The sequence below is a fragment of the Nansenia antarctica genome (genome assembly GCF_963989245.1).
Source record: "Nansenia antarctica genome assembly, chromosome: 8".
Lineage (NCBI taxonomy): Eukaryota > Metazoa > Chordata > Actinopteri > Argentiniformes > Microstomatidae > Nansenia > Nansenia antarctica.
In genome coordinates, this window is record NC_137678.1 from 497,420 (window position 1) to 514,699 (window position 17,280).

Genomic DNA, 17,280 nt, shown 5'->3' on the forward strand with positions numbered 1-17,280 from the left:
TTCAGGTAGCATGTGTTCCTGATGTTGTGGACTACTCTTTTATCAACAATTTCACAGTATTGCCCATTGGTGGCAGTTGACTTCATACCTATCCCAACAAGTTGGCATGGTTCCCAAAATGTTTTATGATGTAGGAACAGGAGGGAGTCAGTGATGGCTGAGGGTGGGAAGAGAAGCTTTGCTCCCTCACTCTTCACAGCCTGTCAGGGGATCTTCTCTGTGGAGTGGCAGGAACACGGTCCCTTCAAACAGGAGCTGTGGATTCTCTGAAAATAAAAGACATCAAGTATTAAGGTATACAGGCTATAGATTCCCATCAATATTTTTTATACAAGGTCTTTCAGTAAGACTATTTTACCTGACATGGTAGCCCATATGCCTGTGATTTTCACCGGTTGCCTGTGGTTCCTGTCTTCACCAAGTAGCGTTGAGTTGGGTTGGCGTTGTCTCCACATTGTTTTCTTTTTGTGGGTGCAGCTTTGTGGGTGCAGCACTGGCCAGAGAAGTCATTACACATCCTCTCCACCACCTCCTTCACCACCTCATCCTTGAACTACCAGAGAGAGGAGGAGGAGAGAGACATAAGGAGGAGAGAGACATAAGGAGGAGAGAGACATAAGGAGGAGAGAGAGAGACATGAGGAGGAGAGGAGGAGAGAGACATAAGGAGGAGAGAGACATGAGGAGGAGAGAGAGACATGAGAGTGAGAGAGGAGGAGAGAGACATGAGGAGGAGAGGAGGAGAGAGAGACATAAGGGTGAGAGAGGAGGAGAGAGAGCCACGAGGAGGAGAGGAGGAGAGAGAGACATAAGGGTGAGAGAGGAGGAGAGAGAGAAAATCATATTGGGCCAGAATTAAAAAAAAGATATATGGTTTGACAGACAGTACATATCATCTTCACCAATCATGTGTACATCTGAAACATTTGACAATCACCCATAACTAGCGCACTGTCCATAATGGACTAATGGGTGGATTCATACATGAATGAATGAATAAAGGATTAATTGAGTGGAGAGGCAGAGGGATAGGATAGGGCTTTCACACCGGCAAAGAACCGTGCCGAATACACGGTGCTGTAGGCGCGTGCAGTGGCCGAGGAGAGTGTACTATTTTCGGGTTAGACATATATGCATGCTCTCGGGGTTCAAAACATTACTTCCCGGGGTGCCAGAATGATGCCTGATGGCTCAAACTGACCGTATACTGATGGTGGAGTTATCCAGCATAGTCTTGTATTTTTACCACCTTCCTAGCCGGTGTTAGAGAGTGTATCCCGGGCATTGTCTTTGTCCGCGGTAGGTGTTATTCGCGGACAAAGACGGTGCCCGGGATACACTCTTTGCGGGTTAATAACGTCGCCTTACCGGGGCTTACGGTGAAAATTCAAATGTGTCCGGACAGGGGAGAGGACAGGGAATGTAAATCACTTTGAATGGAGTCGATTGGAGACCCCCATCGATGTCGACACTGCTCGGAGTGAAAAGAACTAGTTAACGCGCTAACTAGCATGCTTCGTGAAGGACATTGCTTCATTTACACAGAAATACTTTGACTTATTAAAAGAATAAGTACACACACAGTGTGTAGTAATTTATATCAAAATGACTTAGTTACTCACTCGTTTTGAAGGCTAGAGTCTGATCGCTTTTCTGCTCAGTTCGCTCTGTGCTGAAGGCGTGACTGTCTTCATTGAACCAGTCAAACCTCTGTGCTGAAGGCTGGACAAACAGTCAAACCGGTATCTGATTGGGATGTCTATACCCGGCTCTGCCATCTGATTGGTGTAGCGGGTATGGACACTGTCATCTGATTGGCGTAGCGAGTATGGACACTGTCAATCACAACGCGTAGTGAGTATAGACATTGCACTACTGTAGACTCGTTGCCTGTCTCTCCCAGACAGACAGACACTGAAGGCATGGCGGCTATCGAGGCTCGGGAGTGTGAGACAGAAGGCTGTAGCAGCGAGGCCAAACTCGAATGTCCGACCTGCATCAAGCTGGCGATCCCAGGCTCGTACTTCTGCTCCCAGGTAGGATGTCTGTCTGCTTCTCTAACCCTGGTTCTGTCTGTCTGTCCGCCCGGGAGGAGCGGCGGCCCTGTGCGGCATCACGAGGTAGCAGGCAGGCTAGCAGGCTAGCAGGGTCTCATATAGACATCTCTCTATCCCACCCGCATCCACACCCCCCAGACACCCCCTGCCCACCCGGGCCACGGCGGTCAGTCTGTCTGGTCGAGCTGTCGTGGTGTCGTGTGTGTTTATGAACGTGTGGCAGAGAGGTGGGAGTCCCGGTGGTGGTGTGCTAACAGCTAGCCGCCGCAGAGGCACCGTGCTGGGCTGGCCACCTCCACATGTCACCACCCCGGGCAGCATGGGGCTGGGGACTGGTCATCTGGGTGTGTTTAATACCCCTAGATGTGGAGTTGTCTGGCCACCGTGTGTGACTGATGTAGCCTGACCCAGCAGCAGGGAGGTGGGCAGCATGGAGACAGACCTCTGCATGGCCTGGCTGGGCTGCTAGCTGACAGACCTAGCCCTAACCCTAAAGCCTGGCTGGGCTGCTAGCTGCTAGCTGACAGGCATGATGCATGGATGAATGAATGGACATGCTGCTAACCAGGAGAACTTGACACAGCTAGTTACCATAATACATGTTCTCTCTGGGTCCACTAGCTGCATGTGTGGATGACATTCACCTAGACCTAACCCTAAACCCTGGACTGACAGACCTAGCCCTAACCCTAAAGCCTGGACTGACAGACCTAGCCCTAACCCTAAAGCCTGGACTGACAGACCTAGCCCTAACCCTAACCCTGGACTGACAGACCTAGCCCTAACCCTAACCCTGGACTGACAGACCTAGCCCTAACCCTAACCCTGGACTGACAGACCTAGCCCTAACCCTAAAGCCTGGACTGACAGACCTAGCCCTAACCCTAACCCTGGAGAGGACAGACTTAGCCCTAACCCTAACCCTGGACTGACAGACCTAGCCCTAACCCTAAAGCCTGGACTGGACAGACCTAGCCCTAACCCTAACCCTGGACTGACAGACCTAGCCCTAACCCTAAAGCCTGGACTGACAGACCTAGCCCTAACCCTAAAGCCTGGACTGACAGACCTAGCCCTAACCCTAAAGCCTGGACTGACAGACCTAGCCCTAACCCTAACCCTGGACTGACAGACCTAGCCCTAACCCTAAAGCCTGGACTGACAGACCTAGCCCTAACCCTAAACCCTGGACTGGACAGACCTAGCCCTAACCCTAAAGCCTGGACTGGACAGACCTAGCCCTAACCCTAAAGCCTGGAGAGGACAGACCTAGCCCTAACCCTAAAGCCTGGACTGACAGACCTAGACCTAGCCCTAAAGCCTGGACTGACAGACCTAGCCCTAACCCTAAAGCCTGGACTGGACAGACCTAGCCCTAACCCTAGCCCTGGACTGACAGACCTAGCCCTAACCCTAACCCTGGACTGACAGACCTAGCCCTAACCCTAAAGCCTGGACTGACAGACCTAGCCCTAACCCTAAAGCCTGGACTGACAGACCTAGCCCTAACCCTAACCCTGGACTGACAGACCTAGCCCTAACCCTAAAGCCTGGACTGACAGACCTAGCCCTAACCCTAACCCTGGACTGACAGACCTAGCCCTAACCCTAAAGCCTGGACTGACAGACCTAGCCCAAACCCTCACCCTGGAGAGGACAGACTTAGCCCTAACCCTAAAGCCTGGAGAGGACAGACCTAGCCCTAACCCTAAAGCCTGGACTGACAGACCTAGCCCTAACCCTAACCCTGGACTGACAGACCTAGCCCTAACCCTAAAGCCTGGACTGGACAGACTTAGCCCTAACCCTAAAGCCTGGAGTGGAGAATTGTCACTATTCCTGGAATAGTCTACTGATGGATCCAGAAAGTAAATCTAGATGGACATCTGAGGCTCTGTTGTGCAAAATTATGTTAATTTAGGACCATATCAAAGGTAGGCTGACATCTAGACTATATATATATGTTACGGTACATGTGGGAATACGGTAGCCTACATGTGGGAAAACTAGGGTTAGGGTTAGGTGCTACGTCGATTTGGTACATGCTGGCATGTCTAACCCTAATCCTATCCCCATCCCTACCCCTAACCCTACCCCTAACCTTAACCGTAGCACCCTAGCACCTAACCCTAACCCTAGTTTTCCCCATGTACCGTATTCCCACATGTACTGTAACATATATATATATATATTTGAGAAAAGACTTGGGGTGAGACTGCTGTATGACAGTCTTAACAGGAGCAGAGGTTTGGGAAGTGGGCCGGTCTGCTTCCATGCTGGGTTAGGGTTAGTATGTAAGTATGTCAGAGCCAAGCCTCTACAACTAGAGTCACAAGACCAGGTGCAGTCTGGGATATTTTTACTCCACTGCTCTATGACCATTCTAGTGGTCACCCAACCCATAGCCAAGCAGCCGTGCTGTTAGTCCAGCACCGTGGACCAACATAGTTCATTTGGTTTTGAAGGAAAATTAGTTTTATGTGAAATTATCAATGCATCATGTGACATTCACGTCTGTCTGACTCCTGCAGGGCTGGAGATCTGTGAGCGATTAGTAACACTGATGTGTCAGTTCGGCTGACTGGCAGGCTGTGGCTTCTGGACCAACATGTATGTGTTGTTGTGAGGCCTAAAGCAATCAGGGGGGCGGGGTTAGGCTATAAAAGCACCTGGGGGGTATTCCATCAACCTCGCTAAAGGAAGGTCCAGCTTATTTTTGATAAGTCTCATGAAACCACGTTGATACACATGGTCTTCGATGCACATCAACTAGGATCAGATAGTGGCCTGTCTATAGGCACGGTATTCACAGCCTTATACAGCCTCTCAAGCATGTAAAACACTGTGAAAAAAGAAACAGAGCTAGCGCGCACTGACTCGACTAGACGGTGTGGTAGTAGGACTGAGGCTAGTGAGAGATGGTAGTAGGACTGAGGCTAGTGAGAGAAGGTAGTAGGACTGAGGCTAGTGAGAGATGGTAGTAGGACGGAGGCTAGTGAGAGATGGAGATGTGGCCTTGTGTTGTGAGTCTCATGTGTGTTCTGTGTTGTGTTTCCCTTTTCTCAGGAGTGCTTCAAAGGGAGCTGGGTCACTCACAAGCTGCTGCATAAAAAAGCAAGTATGTATCCCAGCAATATCTACACATACCAATCCCTTTTCCTAACATAGTGGTCCATTCTGGATAACACCGTTTACAGTATCTAACCAATCACGTCCAACAGTTGTGTCATTCATTGTGTCAGACATAAACCGTTTGTTCTAAGTCGTTTTGGATCAAGCCGTCTGCTAAATGCCTAGGCTTTACACCTTTCAGTTTGGAGATTTTTCCATAAAGGCTATACAGTGGCTTCGAAAAGTATTCCGATCCCTTTTTCCACATTTTGTTGTGTTATCGACTCAATTTAAAATGGAAAAAACAACCTGATCCCCACACAATGAGTAACTGATTCCTATGCAAATCAGAGACTCTATGATATTTCATGGCTCAAAATTAGGGGTGTAACGTGATCCGTACGGATCGCCCCCCCACGGTTCGGCAGGCATGTATACCGCGGATCAATTGCAAAATGTAACCAAGTAATAATATTACTTAATATTAGTTAATATCTCTTGTAAATCACAATGTAGAGTTGTCATGAAAAGATAGACGTGACAGTTGCGTGCTTTGTTTTACTCTAAAGCATATGGAGATAGATTTATATCATAAATAGTAGTAGGTGATATAATATATATATATATAATAGGTGAGGTCTACACACCATAACACACATAGGGTGAGGTCTACACACCATAACACACATAGGGTGAGGTTACACACCATAACACACATAGGGTGAGGTCTACACACCATAACACACATAGGGTGAGGTCTACACACCATAACACACATAGGGTGAGGTTACACACCATAACACACATAGGGTGAGGTTACACACCATAACACACATAGGGTGAGGTTACACACCATAACACACATAGGGTGAGGTTACACACCATAACACACATAGGGTGAGGTCTACACACCATAACACACATAGGGTGAGGTCTACACACCATAACACACATAGGGTGAGGTTACACACCATAACACACATAGGGTGAGGTTACACACCATAACACACATAGGGTGAGGTTACACACCATAACACACATAGGGTGAGGTTACACACCATAACACACATAGGGTGAGGTTACACACCATAACACACATAGGGTGAGGTTACACACCATAACACACATAGGGTGAGGTTACACACCATAACACACATAGGGTGAGGTTACACACCATAACACACATAGGGTGAGGTTACACACCATAACACACATAGGGTGAGGTTACACACCATAACACACATAGGGTGAGGTTACACACCATAACACACATAGGGTGAGGTTACACACCATAACACACATAGGGTGAGGTTACACACCATAACACACATAGGGTGAGGTTACACACCATAACACACATAGGGTGAGGTCTACACACCATAACACACATAGGGTGAGGTCTACACACCATAACACACATAGGGTGAGGTTACACACCATAACACACATAGGGTGAGGTTACACACCATAACACACATAGGGTGAGGTTACACACCATAACACACATAGGGTGAGGTTACACACCATAACACACATAGGGTGAGGTTACACACCATAACACACATAGGGTGAGGTCTACACACCATAACACACATAGGGTGAGGTTACACACCATAACACACATAGGGTGAGGTTACACACCATAACACACATAGGGTGAGGTTACACACCATAACACACATAGGGTGAGGTTACACACCATAACACACATATAATAAAGTATAATGAGTGTTTACTTTGCTATCTTACGCTTTTCTAATGTCATGGTTATCTCTCTGCCCTCTCCGTCTCTCTCCATCTTGTCTCTTCTAGTTGCCATCACCCAGGGTGGGGCCATCCAACTGGCCAATAACGGAACAGATGGCGTCCAGGGGCTGCAGACCCTGACCATGACCAACGCGGGCGCCCAGCAGGGCACCACCATCCTGCAGTACGCCCAGACCAGCGACGGGCAGCAGATCCTGGTGCCCAGTAACCAGGTGGTGGTGCAAGGTAAATTCAAAATATATAATAATCTTTTAAAAGATCTAAGCCCTCTGGCCTTAGCATAGATTGCTAGTTTCGATTTAATTAGATTAGATTATTACAAAGGTTCTACGTATCCCCAATAAATGTCTAACAGTGATTGAGATCTGTTGGAAAGTGACTTGCGTTGCATGGAACATATTAGTTATATATATATATTATATAACCCCCCCGCGGTGGTGTAGCGGGCTAAGCACTGGCCACCAGTGCATGCTGCCCACCGGGGCCGGGGTTCGTATCCCGGCTCGCCAGACCCGGATATGGCCGAGGCACATACGGGGAGCGGCATATTGGGCGGCCGCTCCCGAGGGGGGGTATAGGAGTAGTTCCGGACAAGGATCCGTCGCGCAACAGCGCCCCCGGGGTGCCGGAATAACGGTGCTGGGCTCGAGGAGCCAGTCAGCTAGTCTGCCTGGCGGCCTCCTCTGGGACTGCCGGCCACGGGGTCGTGCGGCGGATCCCTCGCAATAGGCAGGGGATAATTGGATGCTAGGTTGGGTTCAATTGGCTACCAAATTGGGTGAAAAAAGGGATAAAATCTGAAAAACAAATAAAAATAAAAAATGTATAATTATATATATATTATATAACCCCCTCAAAAAAAGTTTGGAAACGTTATTTCAGTCGATTCTTCCTCCCCTTTAATAATACCAATTGGTATTGTATTTTATATCATTGGAAAGCCTGATTAGTCACCTTTACAACGAGGTACAACGTGTAAAGATCATGCATCCGTGGAATGAGTTACACAGCTAAACGTGTGGGTAGCGACCCAATTTTTTTTTGCCAAAATCCCCCGCAATATTCTTCTGTTGGTATTCACTCTCGTTTTGAGCTTCAAGTGCTGGCAGGTGTATGTCAGTCACAGGTGTGTGACTGGCACCTGAATGGCACCTAATTGACAGGAATTATATTCTGGGGCCAGTGGTGATCCCATATCTCCAGAATCTGGGACCTAACTCCATCCTCCAGGATAACAACGCTCGCCCCCACAGAGCCAGGATCATCACAGAGCACCTCCAGTATTTGGGAGTGGAGAGGGTGGAATGGCCTGCCGTGAGTCCAGACCTCAACCCAATTGAACACTTGTGGGATCAGCTTGGGCGTGCTGCACGTGCCAGAGTGACCAACGCAACCATGTTGGCTGACTTGCGGCAAATCCTGGTTGAGAAATGACCAGCATGAGGAGGTGGCAAGCTGTTGTGACTGCGTATGGATCTTCCACACGCTACTGAGGTCCCTGACAGTGTCAAATGAATAAAGTGTAAAAATGGCCAATATGTGTTGTTTTTTCCTTATTACTGTGGGAGAGTGCAATCATCCAATCCACCAAGCAACTCAAAACCAGAGTGAATACCAACAGAAGAATATAGGGGATTTTGGCAAATATTTTTGGGCTGCTACCCACACGTTTAGCTGTGTTGCTCATTCCACGAATGCATGATCCTTACATACAAGATCCTTACAAATACAAGTTGTACCTCGTTTTCCAACGATATAAAATACAATACCAATTGGTATTATTAAAGGGGAGGAATAATCGACCAAAATAACGTTTCCGAACTTTTTTTGAGGAGTTTATATATATGGAACATATTAGAGATGTGGGAGTTGGGTGAACCTTGATCTTGCTGAAACACTGAAGGAAAAGAAGTGTTTACTTCCTAGAGAGAAGAAGTGTTTACTTCCTAGGGTAAATAAGGGGCGCTCTTGTTTGTTGTGGATGCGTTTGTTTACTTCACTGCAATCTGGAATGAAATGGACGAGGACATCAGACCAGGGGGGTGTTCCATCAACGTCATAAAGAGGATATCAGACCAGGGGGGTGTTCCATCAACGTCATAAAGGGAAATCCAGGCTTATTTTTGATAAGGGTTTGGTGCATGGTGCATGGTGCATGACACATGGTTCTGTGTTGTTCCTAAACAAGCTGCCTTCCTGCCCACAGGAGAGTGTATAAGGAGCGCCTGGGCATCCCTCTGAAGATGACCATCGGCTACCAGTCCCACGCAGACACGGCCACCAAGAGCGGCTCCACCACCAAGAATATGTTTGTGGTCTGAAACCACCTCTGTGCCTCTCTTTTGTTTCGGAGGAGGGTGGGGGGGGCAGGGTGGAGGAGGGTGGGGGGGGGGCAGGGTGGAGGAGGGTGGGGGGGGCAGGGTGGAAGAGGGTGTGGGGGTGGCAGGGTGGAGGAGGGTGGGGGGGGGCAGGGTGGAGGAGGGTGGGGGGGGCAGGGTGGAAGAGGGTGTGGGGGTGGCAGGGTGGAGGAGGGGGGGGGGGCAGGGTGGAGGAGGGGGGGGGGCAGGGTGGAGGAGGGTGGGGGGGGGGCCGGGTGGAGGAGGGTGGGGGGGGGCAGGGCGGGGCGCTCTTGTTTGTTGTGGATGCGTTTGTCCATCGTTTGTTGTGGATGCGTTTGTTGTGGATGCGTTTGTCCATCAACGTCATAAAGAGGTTATCAGACCAGGGGGGTGTTCCATCAACGTCATAAAGGGAAATCCAGGCTTATTTTTAATAAATCTCACGAGGCTTATAGACGTTGATGGAACACCCCCCAGAACAAACAAAAAACAGGACATCCACTTTCTCTGGAACGCCAACGCTCTTAACTCACCTGTCAGACCCACAGCAGGTGAACATGTAGCCTCAAACGCAAATAAAAACATACTAGTCGACAATAGAAAATGTTTCCATGTTCAACGCTCTCTCATACTGACAATTACTTGTTGATTTATTTAATGGCAGGGAAATATGAAATGAAATATGAAATATGAAATGCAAAAAGCAAACATTTCTGTGTGCCTTTCCTACAGCAGTACTGTTGCTGTAATCCTGAATGTTAAAACGTTTTAATTTATTATATCAAATTGCCTCCATATTATTATTATTATAAATTAGCTTTTTAGACATTTGTTCGATGCCTTGAACCCTGAGGTTTCCTGAACCTGATGAAGCCTCCATGGCGTCTCGTAGATCTGTCCAGGAAGCCGCCTCGCCAGGTGCAGACAGACAGACAGACAGTAGTCCAGCTTTTCTGATCAGTTCATGACTCAGTTGTTCTTTTGAGTGTTAACATGATTAAAACGATGCTTTTGCAATTCAATATAAGCTGTTTTTATGTTATGGAATACTTTTTGCTACTTGTAATTTGTACATTCCTTGTTAGAAATGGTTTGATATTTGACTTTAAAATGATGCTGTATTGCAATGTATTCATTGATTAGTGATTGGAATTGAAACACGGCACTAATGAAACGGCACTAATGAAACGGCACTAATGAGAGAGAATTTGAATAAAGGTTTTTTCTGTGACTTCAGCTCATTTTCAACCTAGGAGTCGACAAGAAATTAGAATGCTTCAACCTTATAACACCTTATAACCTTTCCTGGTAATACTTTACAATAACACCTTATAACCTTTCCTGGTAATACTTTACAATAACACCTTATAACCTTTCCTGGTAATACTTTACAATAACACCTTATAACCTTTCCTGGTAATACTTTACAATAACACCTTATAACCTTTCCTGGTAATACTTTACAATAACACCTTATAACCTTTCCTGGTAATACTTTACAATAACACCTTATAACATCAGTGCATTTGACAACCAGCCTGGAGCTTCTCAGTAGAACCAGAGGGTTAGGTCTCAGTAGAACCAGAGGGTTAGGTCTCAGTAGAACCAGAGGGTTAGGGTTAGGTCTCCACCACGTTATCGGGTCAAATTAATCAGGTGAATCCGGCAGGTAGTCTAGAGGTTAGAGAGGCAGGTAGCCTAGAGGTTAGAGAGGCCAGTTAGCAATCAGAAGGTCGCTGGTTCGATCCCCGCCTCAGGAGGGAGCTGCATGTGAGCTAGTGACTGGAGGGTTGCTGGCATCATATCTAAGGTGCCTACCACTGCCATTGTGCCCTTGAGCAAAGCGCTTAACCCCTAATTGCTCCAGGGGCGCTGACTATGGCTGACCCTGTGCCTAGAGCAAAACATCCATTGATATGACAAAAAGGTTGAATCTATCTAAAGGAGAAATGTGACTCAAATACACAGACGTTATGCATGCGGGGACTGGCCGCCCAGGAGTTGAACATGAATGTTTTCACTGTGTGAAACAAAGCTTGTGTTCTGGTTTCTGATGAGGTAAGACAGTTGAAGCTCTTGAGGCCCCTGACCTCCCTCAATGTCGTGGGTCTAGAGAAGTGCTGTGACTCATTTAAAAGCTTTGTTAATTTATATTCTGAATATATTCCCATGGCATTTATATGCTGAGGCCTGTTCATTCATTTAGCTGTGCACTTAGATTTTTAATTATTGCCAATTAAGCTGACTGAGAACTCAGATAAGGGGTGTCAGCTTTTTCGTCTGAATGATGACGTCCTTCCCTGTCCCTGTCAAACTTCATCTATCAGACCTCCCCACTAGAGGTTGCTGTTACTCCAGCAAATTGTCTCTGTCAATGATGGCCTTTTTTTTTTAAAGATTAAGATAACTTCATTGTCCATTATCACAGCAAAATGTAACGTTCTGCATATCTCAAGACGAAAAAACCCCAAACTTAAAATTGCGTATCATGCAACAAGATTTGCTGCTATTTTAAGCTGTATTATGATTAGCGTAGAAACTCACAACAGAATTCAGCATCATAGAGCAGCTGATCTATAGAAGTAAGCCATTTGGTGTGGTAGGATCTGCTTGGGTCAGCATAGAAGGTGAGTTTCTTTTGAATACCAGTCTGGGGAAAGTGAGCAAGGATAACAATCATACAAATAATGACACTTTGCAATGCGCCATCCTAGCCTAGCGGTCTACTAACCTAACCCTAAGCCTCTTCACTCCAACCCTGGACAACAACACTGAGTATGGATCTGAGGAAAGTTCAGATCCAGTGGGTTGATTGGGAACATGTCAACAGGCCACCAGACTCCAGCCATGTCAGACAGCAGCTGTTAACACACTACTAGCACTGCTACTCAAATGCTCGACAAAAGCCAAATAATGTTACCTAGCAAATGCCAGAATGGGCCAATCAGTTGGAGCTAGTTGGGGCTAGTTGGGGCTAGTTGGGGCTAGTTGGGGCTAGTTCGCTACGAGCGTTCCCCACTTCTGACTCAGGCTGCGTTCGTAAATTCGCTCTGGAAATCTGATCAGCACACTCTCGTCCAATCAAATGACTTGGTCCCACTATGACGTTGAACCCAGTGTGCGCTCCGGCGCTCTCAGAGGGAATTGACGAACGCAGCCTGGTTGTCTCGTACGAGGGTCGTGGCACAGAAACAACTTTGTACAAACACAGCCCAGAACATGGCCGCGTTCACCTGCATGTTATAACAAGAGATTAGAGTACATGTATGAAGTGTGTGTGAGTATGTAGAGGTGTATATATCTATATCATATCTGGGTCAGGTCAGGGAGCTGCTCACCGGTTCCACGGTCGCCATGTTCTGTTCCTCAGTGTGGACACTGGACAGGGTTGCCAGGTGGGATTGACAATTTCCAGCCTAACCACTGTCTAAAAACTGCTAAATTCACCAAAAACCAGCCCAAAACCTATAATATAGGTTTTATGACAATATTATTGTCAGAAAACTTCTAATTACTATTGGGCAGGTGCCCATCTCCTGCCCCTAAACTGTATGTCTGTTGATGATGTTTATAAAATAAAAAGAAACCTGCACATTGTATGTAACTCCTAGGGTGTGTGTTGTAACTTTCAGGCACTGACATCTAAATATGGAGATAGATTTATATCATAGCAAAACACGGTTGCGTATTATACTTTCGTACGTGTGTATTTATGATATTAATCTATCTCCATATCTAAATGCTATGTATCCAGCCCAACCGCCCAAATGCTTTCCCCCCCCCGGCCCAGTGTAATCAAAAGTAGCCCATTCGGCGGTAACCCGCCCCATCTGGCAACCCTGAGTGTGGAACAGACAAACTGACTGACCTGTCCAACGTGACACCCTCCCTGTGCGCATGCGTACAAAGTTAGTTGGCGATACCGTGGACAACGATTAGCCCAATTGAATACATCAAACATTGACATGTAGTGTAATCCATAATAAATAACAATAACAAATGGACTGAGCTTGTTTAAAGTGGTGCATACAGGTATATAATATTATATGAAAACACCGCACTGGATTTCAAAAGACAGAAAAAAACAGAGCAGATTACAACAACATAATTAAACAAAAATAACTATTGCATGAATCCATTCATATCACATTCTGTTCACAATCCGCAACATGCGTGCAGTCACCACAAGCCCCCCCGCTGGTGCCACTGGTCACTGTCTAGGGCTGCGTTCATAAATAATCTGGGAATCTGATCAGCACTCATGGAATGCCTGTTGTCCAATCAAATGACCCGGTGTGCGTTCCGGCGCTCTCAGAGCGAATTTACGAACGCAGCCCCAGGAACTCGTGGATCTGGAGCTGGCTGGTAGCACCAGCGACTAGTCTCCACCTCTACCAGACACCAGACACTCCTCTAGTCTCCACCTCTACCAGACACCAGACACTCCCCTAGTCTCCACCTCTACCAGACACCAGACACTCCCCTAGTCTCCACCTCTACCAGACACCAGACACTCCCCTAGTCTCCACCTCTACCAGACACTCCCCTAGTCTCCACCTCTACCAGACACTCCTCTAGTCTCCACCTCTACCAGACACCAGACACTCCTCTAGTCTCCACCTCTACCAGACACCAGACACTCCTCTAGTCTCCACCTCTACCAGACACCAGACACTCCTCTAGTCTCCACCTCTACCAGACACTCCTCTAGTCTCCACCTCTACCAGACACCAGACACTCCTCTAGTCTCCACCTCTACCAGACACCAGACACTCCTCTAGTCTCCACCTCTACCAGACACCAGACACTCCTCTAGTCTCCACCTCTACCAGACACCAGACACTCCCCTAGTCTCCACCTCTACCAGACACCAGACACTCCTCTAGTCTCCACCTCTACCAGACACCAGACACTCCCCTAGTCTCCACCTCTACCAGACACCAGACAATCCTCTAGTCTCCACCTCTACCAGACACCAGACACTCCTCTAGTCTCCACCTCTACCAGACACCAGACACTCCTCTAGTCTCCACCTCTACCAGACACCAGACACTCCCCTAGTCTCCACCTCTACCAGACACCAGACACTCCTCTAGTCTCCACCTCTACCAGACACCAGACACTCCTCTAGTCTCCACCTCTACCAGACACTCCTCTAGTCTCCACCTCTACCAGACACCAGACACTCCTCTAGTCTCCACCTCTACCAGACACCAGACACTCCTCTAGTCTCCACCTCTACCAGACACCAGACACTCCTCTAGTCTCCACCTCTACCAGCCACCAGACACTCCTCTAGTCTCCACCTCTACCTGACACTCCCCTAGTCTCCACCTCTACCAGACACCAGACACTCCTCTAGTCTCCACCTCTACCAGACACTCCCCTAGTCTCCACCTCTACCAGACACCAGACACTCCCCTAGTCTCCACCTCTACCAGACACCAGACACTCCTCTAGTCTCCACCTCTACCAGACACTCCCCTAGTCTCCACCTCTACCAGACACTCCTCTAGTCTCCACCTCTACCAGACACCAGACACTCCTCTAGTCTCCACCTCTACCAGACACCAGACACTCCCCTAGTCTCCACCTCTACCAGACACCAGACACTCCTCTAGTCTCCACCTCTACCAGACACTCCCCTAGTCTCCACCTCTACCAGACACCAGACACTCCTCTAGTCTCCACCTCTACCAGACACCAGACACTCCCCTAGTCTCCACCTCTACCAGACACCAGACACTCCTCTAGTCTCCACCTCTACCAGACACCAGACACTCCCCTAGTCTCCACCTCTACCAGACACCAGACACTCCTCTAGTCTCCACCTCTACCAGACACTCCCCTAGTCTCCACCTCTACCAGACACTCCCCTAGTCTCCACCTCTACCAGACACTCCTCTAGTCTCCACCTCTACCAGACACCAGACACTCCCCTAGTCTCCACCTCTACCAGACACCAGACACTCCCCTAGTCTCCACCTCTACCAGACACCAGACACTCCCCTAGTCTCCACCTCTACCAGACACCAGACACTCCCCTAGTCTCCACCTCTACCAGACACCAGACACTCCCCTAGTCTCCACCTCTACCAGACACCAGACACTCCCCTAGTCTCCACCTCTACCAGACACCAGACACTCCTCTAGTCTCCACCTCTACCAGACACCAGACACTCCTCTAGTCTCCACCTCTACCAGACACCAGGCACTCCCCTAGTCTCCACCTCTACCAGACACCAGACACTCCTCTAGTCTCCACCTGTACCAGACACCAGACACTCCTCTAGTCTCCACCTCTACCAGACACCAGACACTCCTCTAGTCTCCACCTCTACCAGACACCAGACACTCCTCTAGTCTCCACCTCTACCTGACACTCCCCTAGTCTCCACCTCTACCAGACACCAGACACTCCTCTAGTCTCCACCTCTACCAGACACTCCCCTAGTCTCCACCTCTACCAGACACCAGACACTCCTCTAGTCTCCACCTCTACCAGACACCAGACACTCCTCTAGTCTCCACCTCTACCAGACACCAGACACTCCTCTAGTCTCCACCTCTACCAGACACCAGACACTCCTCTAGTCTCCACCTCTACCAGACACTCCTCTAGTCTCCACCTCTACCAGACACCAGACACTCCTCTAGTCTCCACCTCTACCAGACACTCCTCTAGTCTCCACCTCTACCAGACACTCCTCTAGTCTCCACCTCTACCAGACACCAGACACTCCCCTAGTCTCCACCTCTACCAGACACCAGACACTCCCCTAGTCTCCACCTCTACCAGACACCAGACACTCCTCTAGTCTCCACCTCTACCAGACACTCCTCTAGTCTCCACCTCTACCAGACACCAGACACTCCTCTAGTCTCCACCTCTACCAGACACTCCTCTAGTCTCCACCTCTACCAGACACCAGACACTCCTCTAGTCTCCACCTCTACCAGACACTCCTCTAGTCTCCACCTCTACCAGACACCAGACACTCCTCTAGTCTCCACCTCTACCAGACACCAGACACTCCTCTAGTCTCCACCTCTACCAGACACCAGACACTCCTCTAGTCTCCACCTCTACCAGACACCAGACACTCCCCTAGTCTCCACCTCTACCAGACACCAGACACTCCTCTAGTCTCCACCTCTACCAGACACCAGACACTCCCCTAGTCTCCACCTCTACCAGACACTCCTCTAGTCTCCACCTCTACCAGACACCAGACACTCCTCTAGTCTCCACCTCTACCAGACACCAGACACTCCCCTAGTCTCCACCTCTACCAGACACCAGACACTCCTCTAGTCTCCACCTCTACCAGACACCAGACACTCCCCTAGTCTCCACCTCTACCAGACACCAGACACTCCTCTAGTCTCCACCTGTACCAGACACCAGACACTCCTCTAGTCTCCACCTCTACCAGACACCAGACACTCCTCTAGTCTCCACCTCTACCAGACACCAGACACTCCTCTAGTCTCCACCTCTACCAGACACCAGACACTCCCCTAGTCTCCACCTCTACCAGACACTCCCCTAGTCTCCACCTCTACCAGACACTCCTCTAGTCTCCACCTCTACCAGACACCAGACACTCCTCTAGTCTCCACCTCTACCAGACACCAGACACTCCTCTAGTCTCCACCTCTACCAGACACTCCTCTAGTCTCCACCTCTACCAGACACCAGACACTCCTCTAGTCTCCACCTCTACCAGACACCAGACACTCCTCTAGTCTCCACCTCTACCAGACACCAGACACTCCCCTAGTCTCCACCTCTACCAGACACTCCCCTAGTCTCCACCTCTACCAGACACTCCTCTAGTCTCCACCTCTACCAGACACCAGACACTCCTCTAGTCTCCACCTCTACCAGACACCAGACACTCCTCTAGTCTCCACCTCTACCAGACACCAGACACTCCTCTAGTCTCCACCTCTACCAGACACCAGACACTCCTCTAGTCTCCACCTCTACCAGACACCAGACAC

The 17,280-nt window shown here is 48.7% G+C and overlaps 1 protein-coding gene across 2 annotated transcripts; it reads left to right on the top strand.

The window, feature by feature from the left end:
• Window positions 1–1,901: 1,901 nt before the first annotated feature.
• On the top strand, window positions 1,902–9,272 carry LOC308163205 (uncharacterized protein). 2 transcript variants are annotated; one of them, XM_080537378.1, is made up of 4 exons: window positions 1,902–2,035; window positions 5,123–5,174; window positions 6,980–7,159; window positions 9,141–9,272. In XM_080537378.1, the coding sequence occupies exons 1-4, from the start codon at window positions 1,922–1,924 to the stop codon at window positions 9,173–9,175; spliced, it is 381 nt and encodes a 126-aa protein (XP_080393504.1). In that variant the 5' UTR covers window positions 1,902–1,921; the 3' UTR covers window positions 9,176–9,272. The 2 variants fall into 2 exon arrangements, with proteins under 2 accessions (XP_080393504.1, XP_080393503.1); XM_080537377.1 differs by lacking the exon at window positions 9,141–9,272 and adding an exon at window positions 8,118–8,413.
• Window positions 9,273–17,280: the final 8,008 nt, after the last annotated feature.

What these genes read in the sequence shown, in the direction of transcription:
- LOC308163205 (XM_080537377.1), top strand. Translation starts at nt 1,922, where the DNA reads ATGGCGGCTATCGAGGCTCGGGAGTGTGAGACAGAAGGCTGTAGCAGC. An exon ending in GCTCGTACTTCTGCTCCCAG is followed by an intron (nt 2,036 to 5,122) that starts GTAGGATGTCTG and finishes CCCTTTTCTCAG; the next exon opens with GAGTGCTTCAAAGGGAGCTG. An exon ending in TAACCAGGTGGTGGTGCAAG is followed by an intron (nt 7,160 to 8,117) that starts GTAAATTCAAAA and finishes TTCTGGGGCCAG; the next exon opens with TGGTGATCCCATATCTCCAG.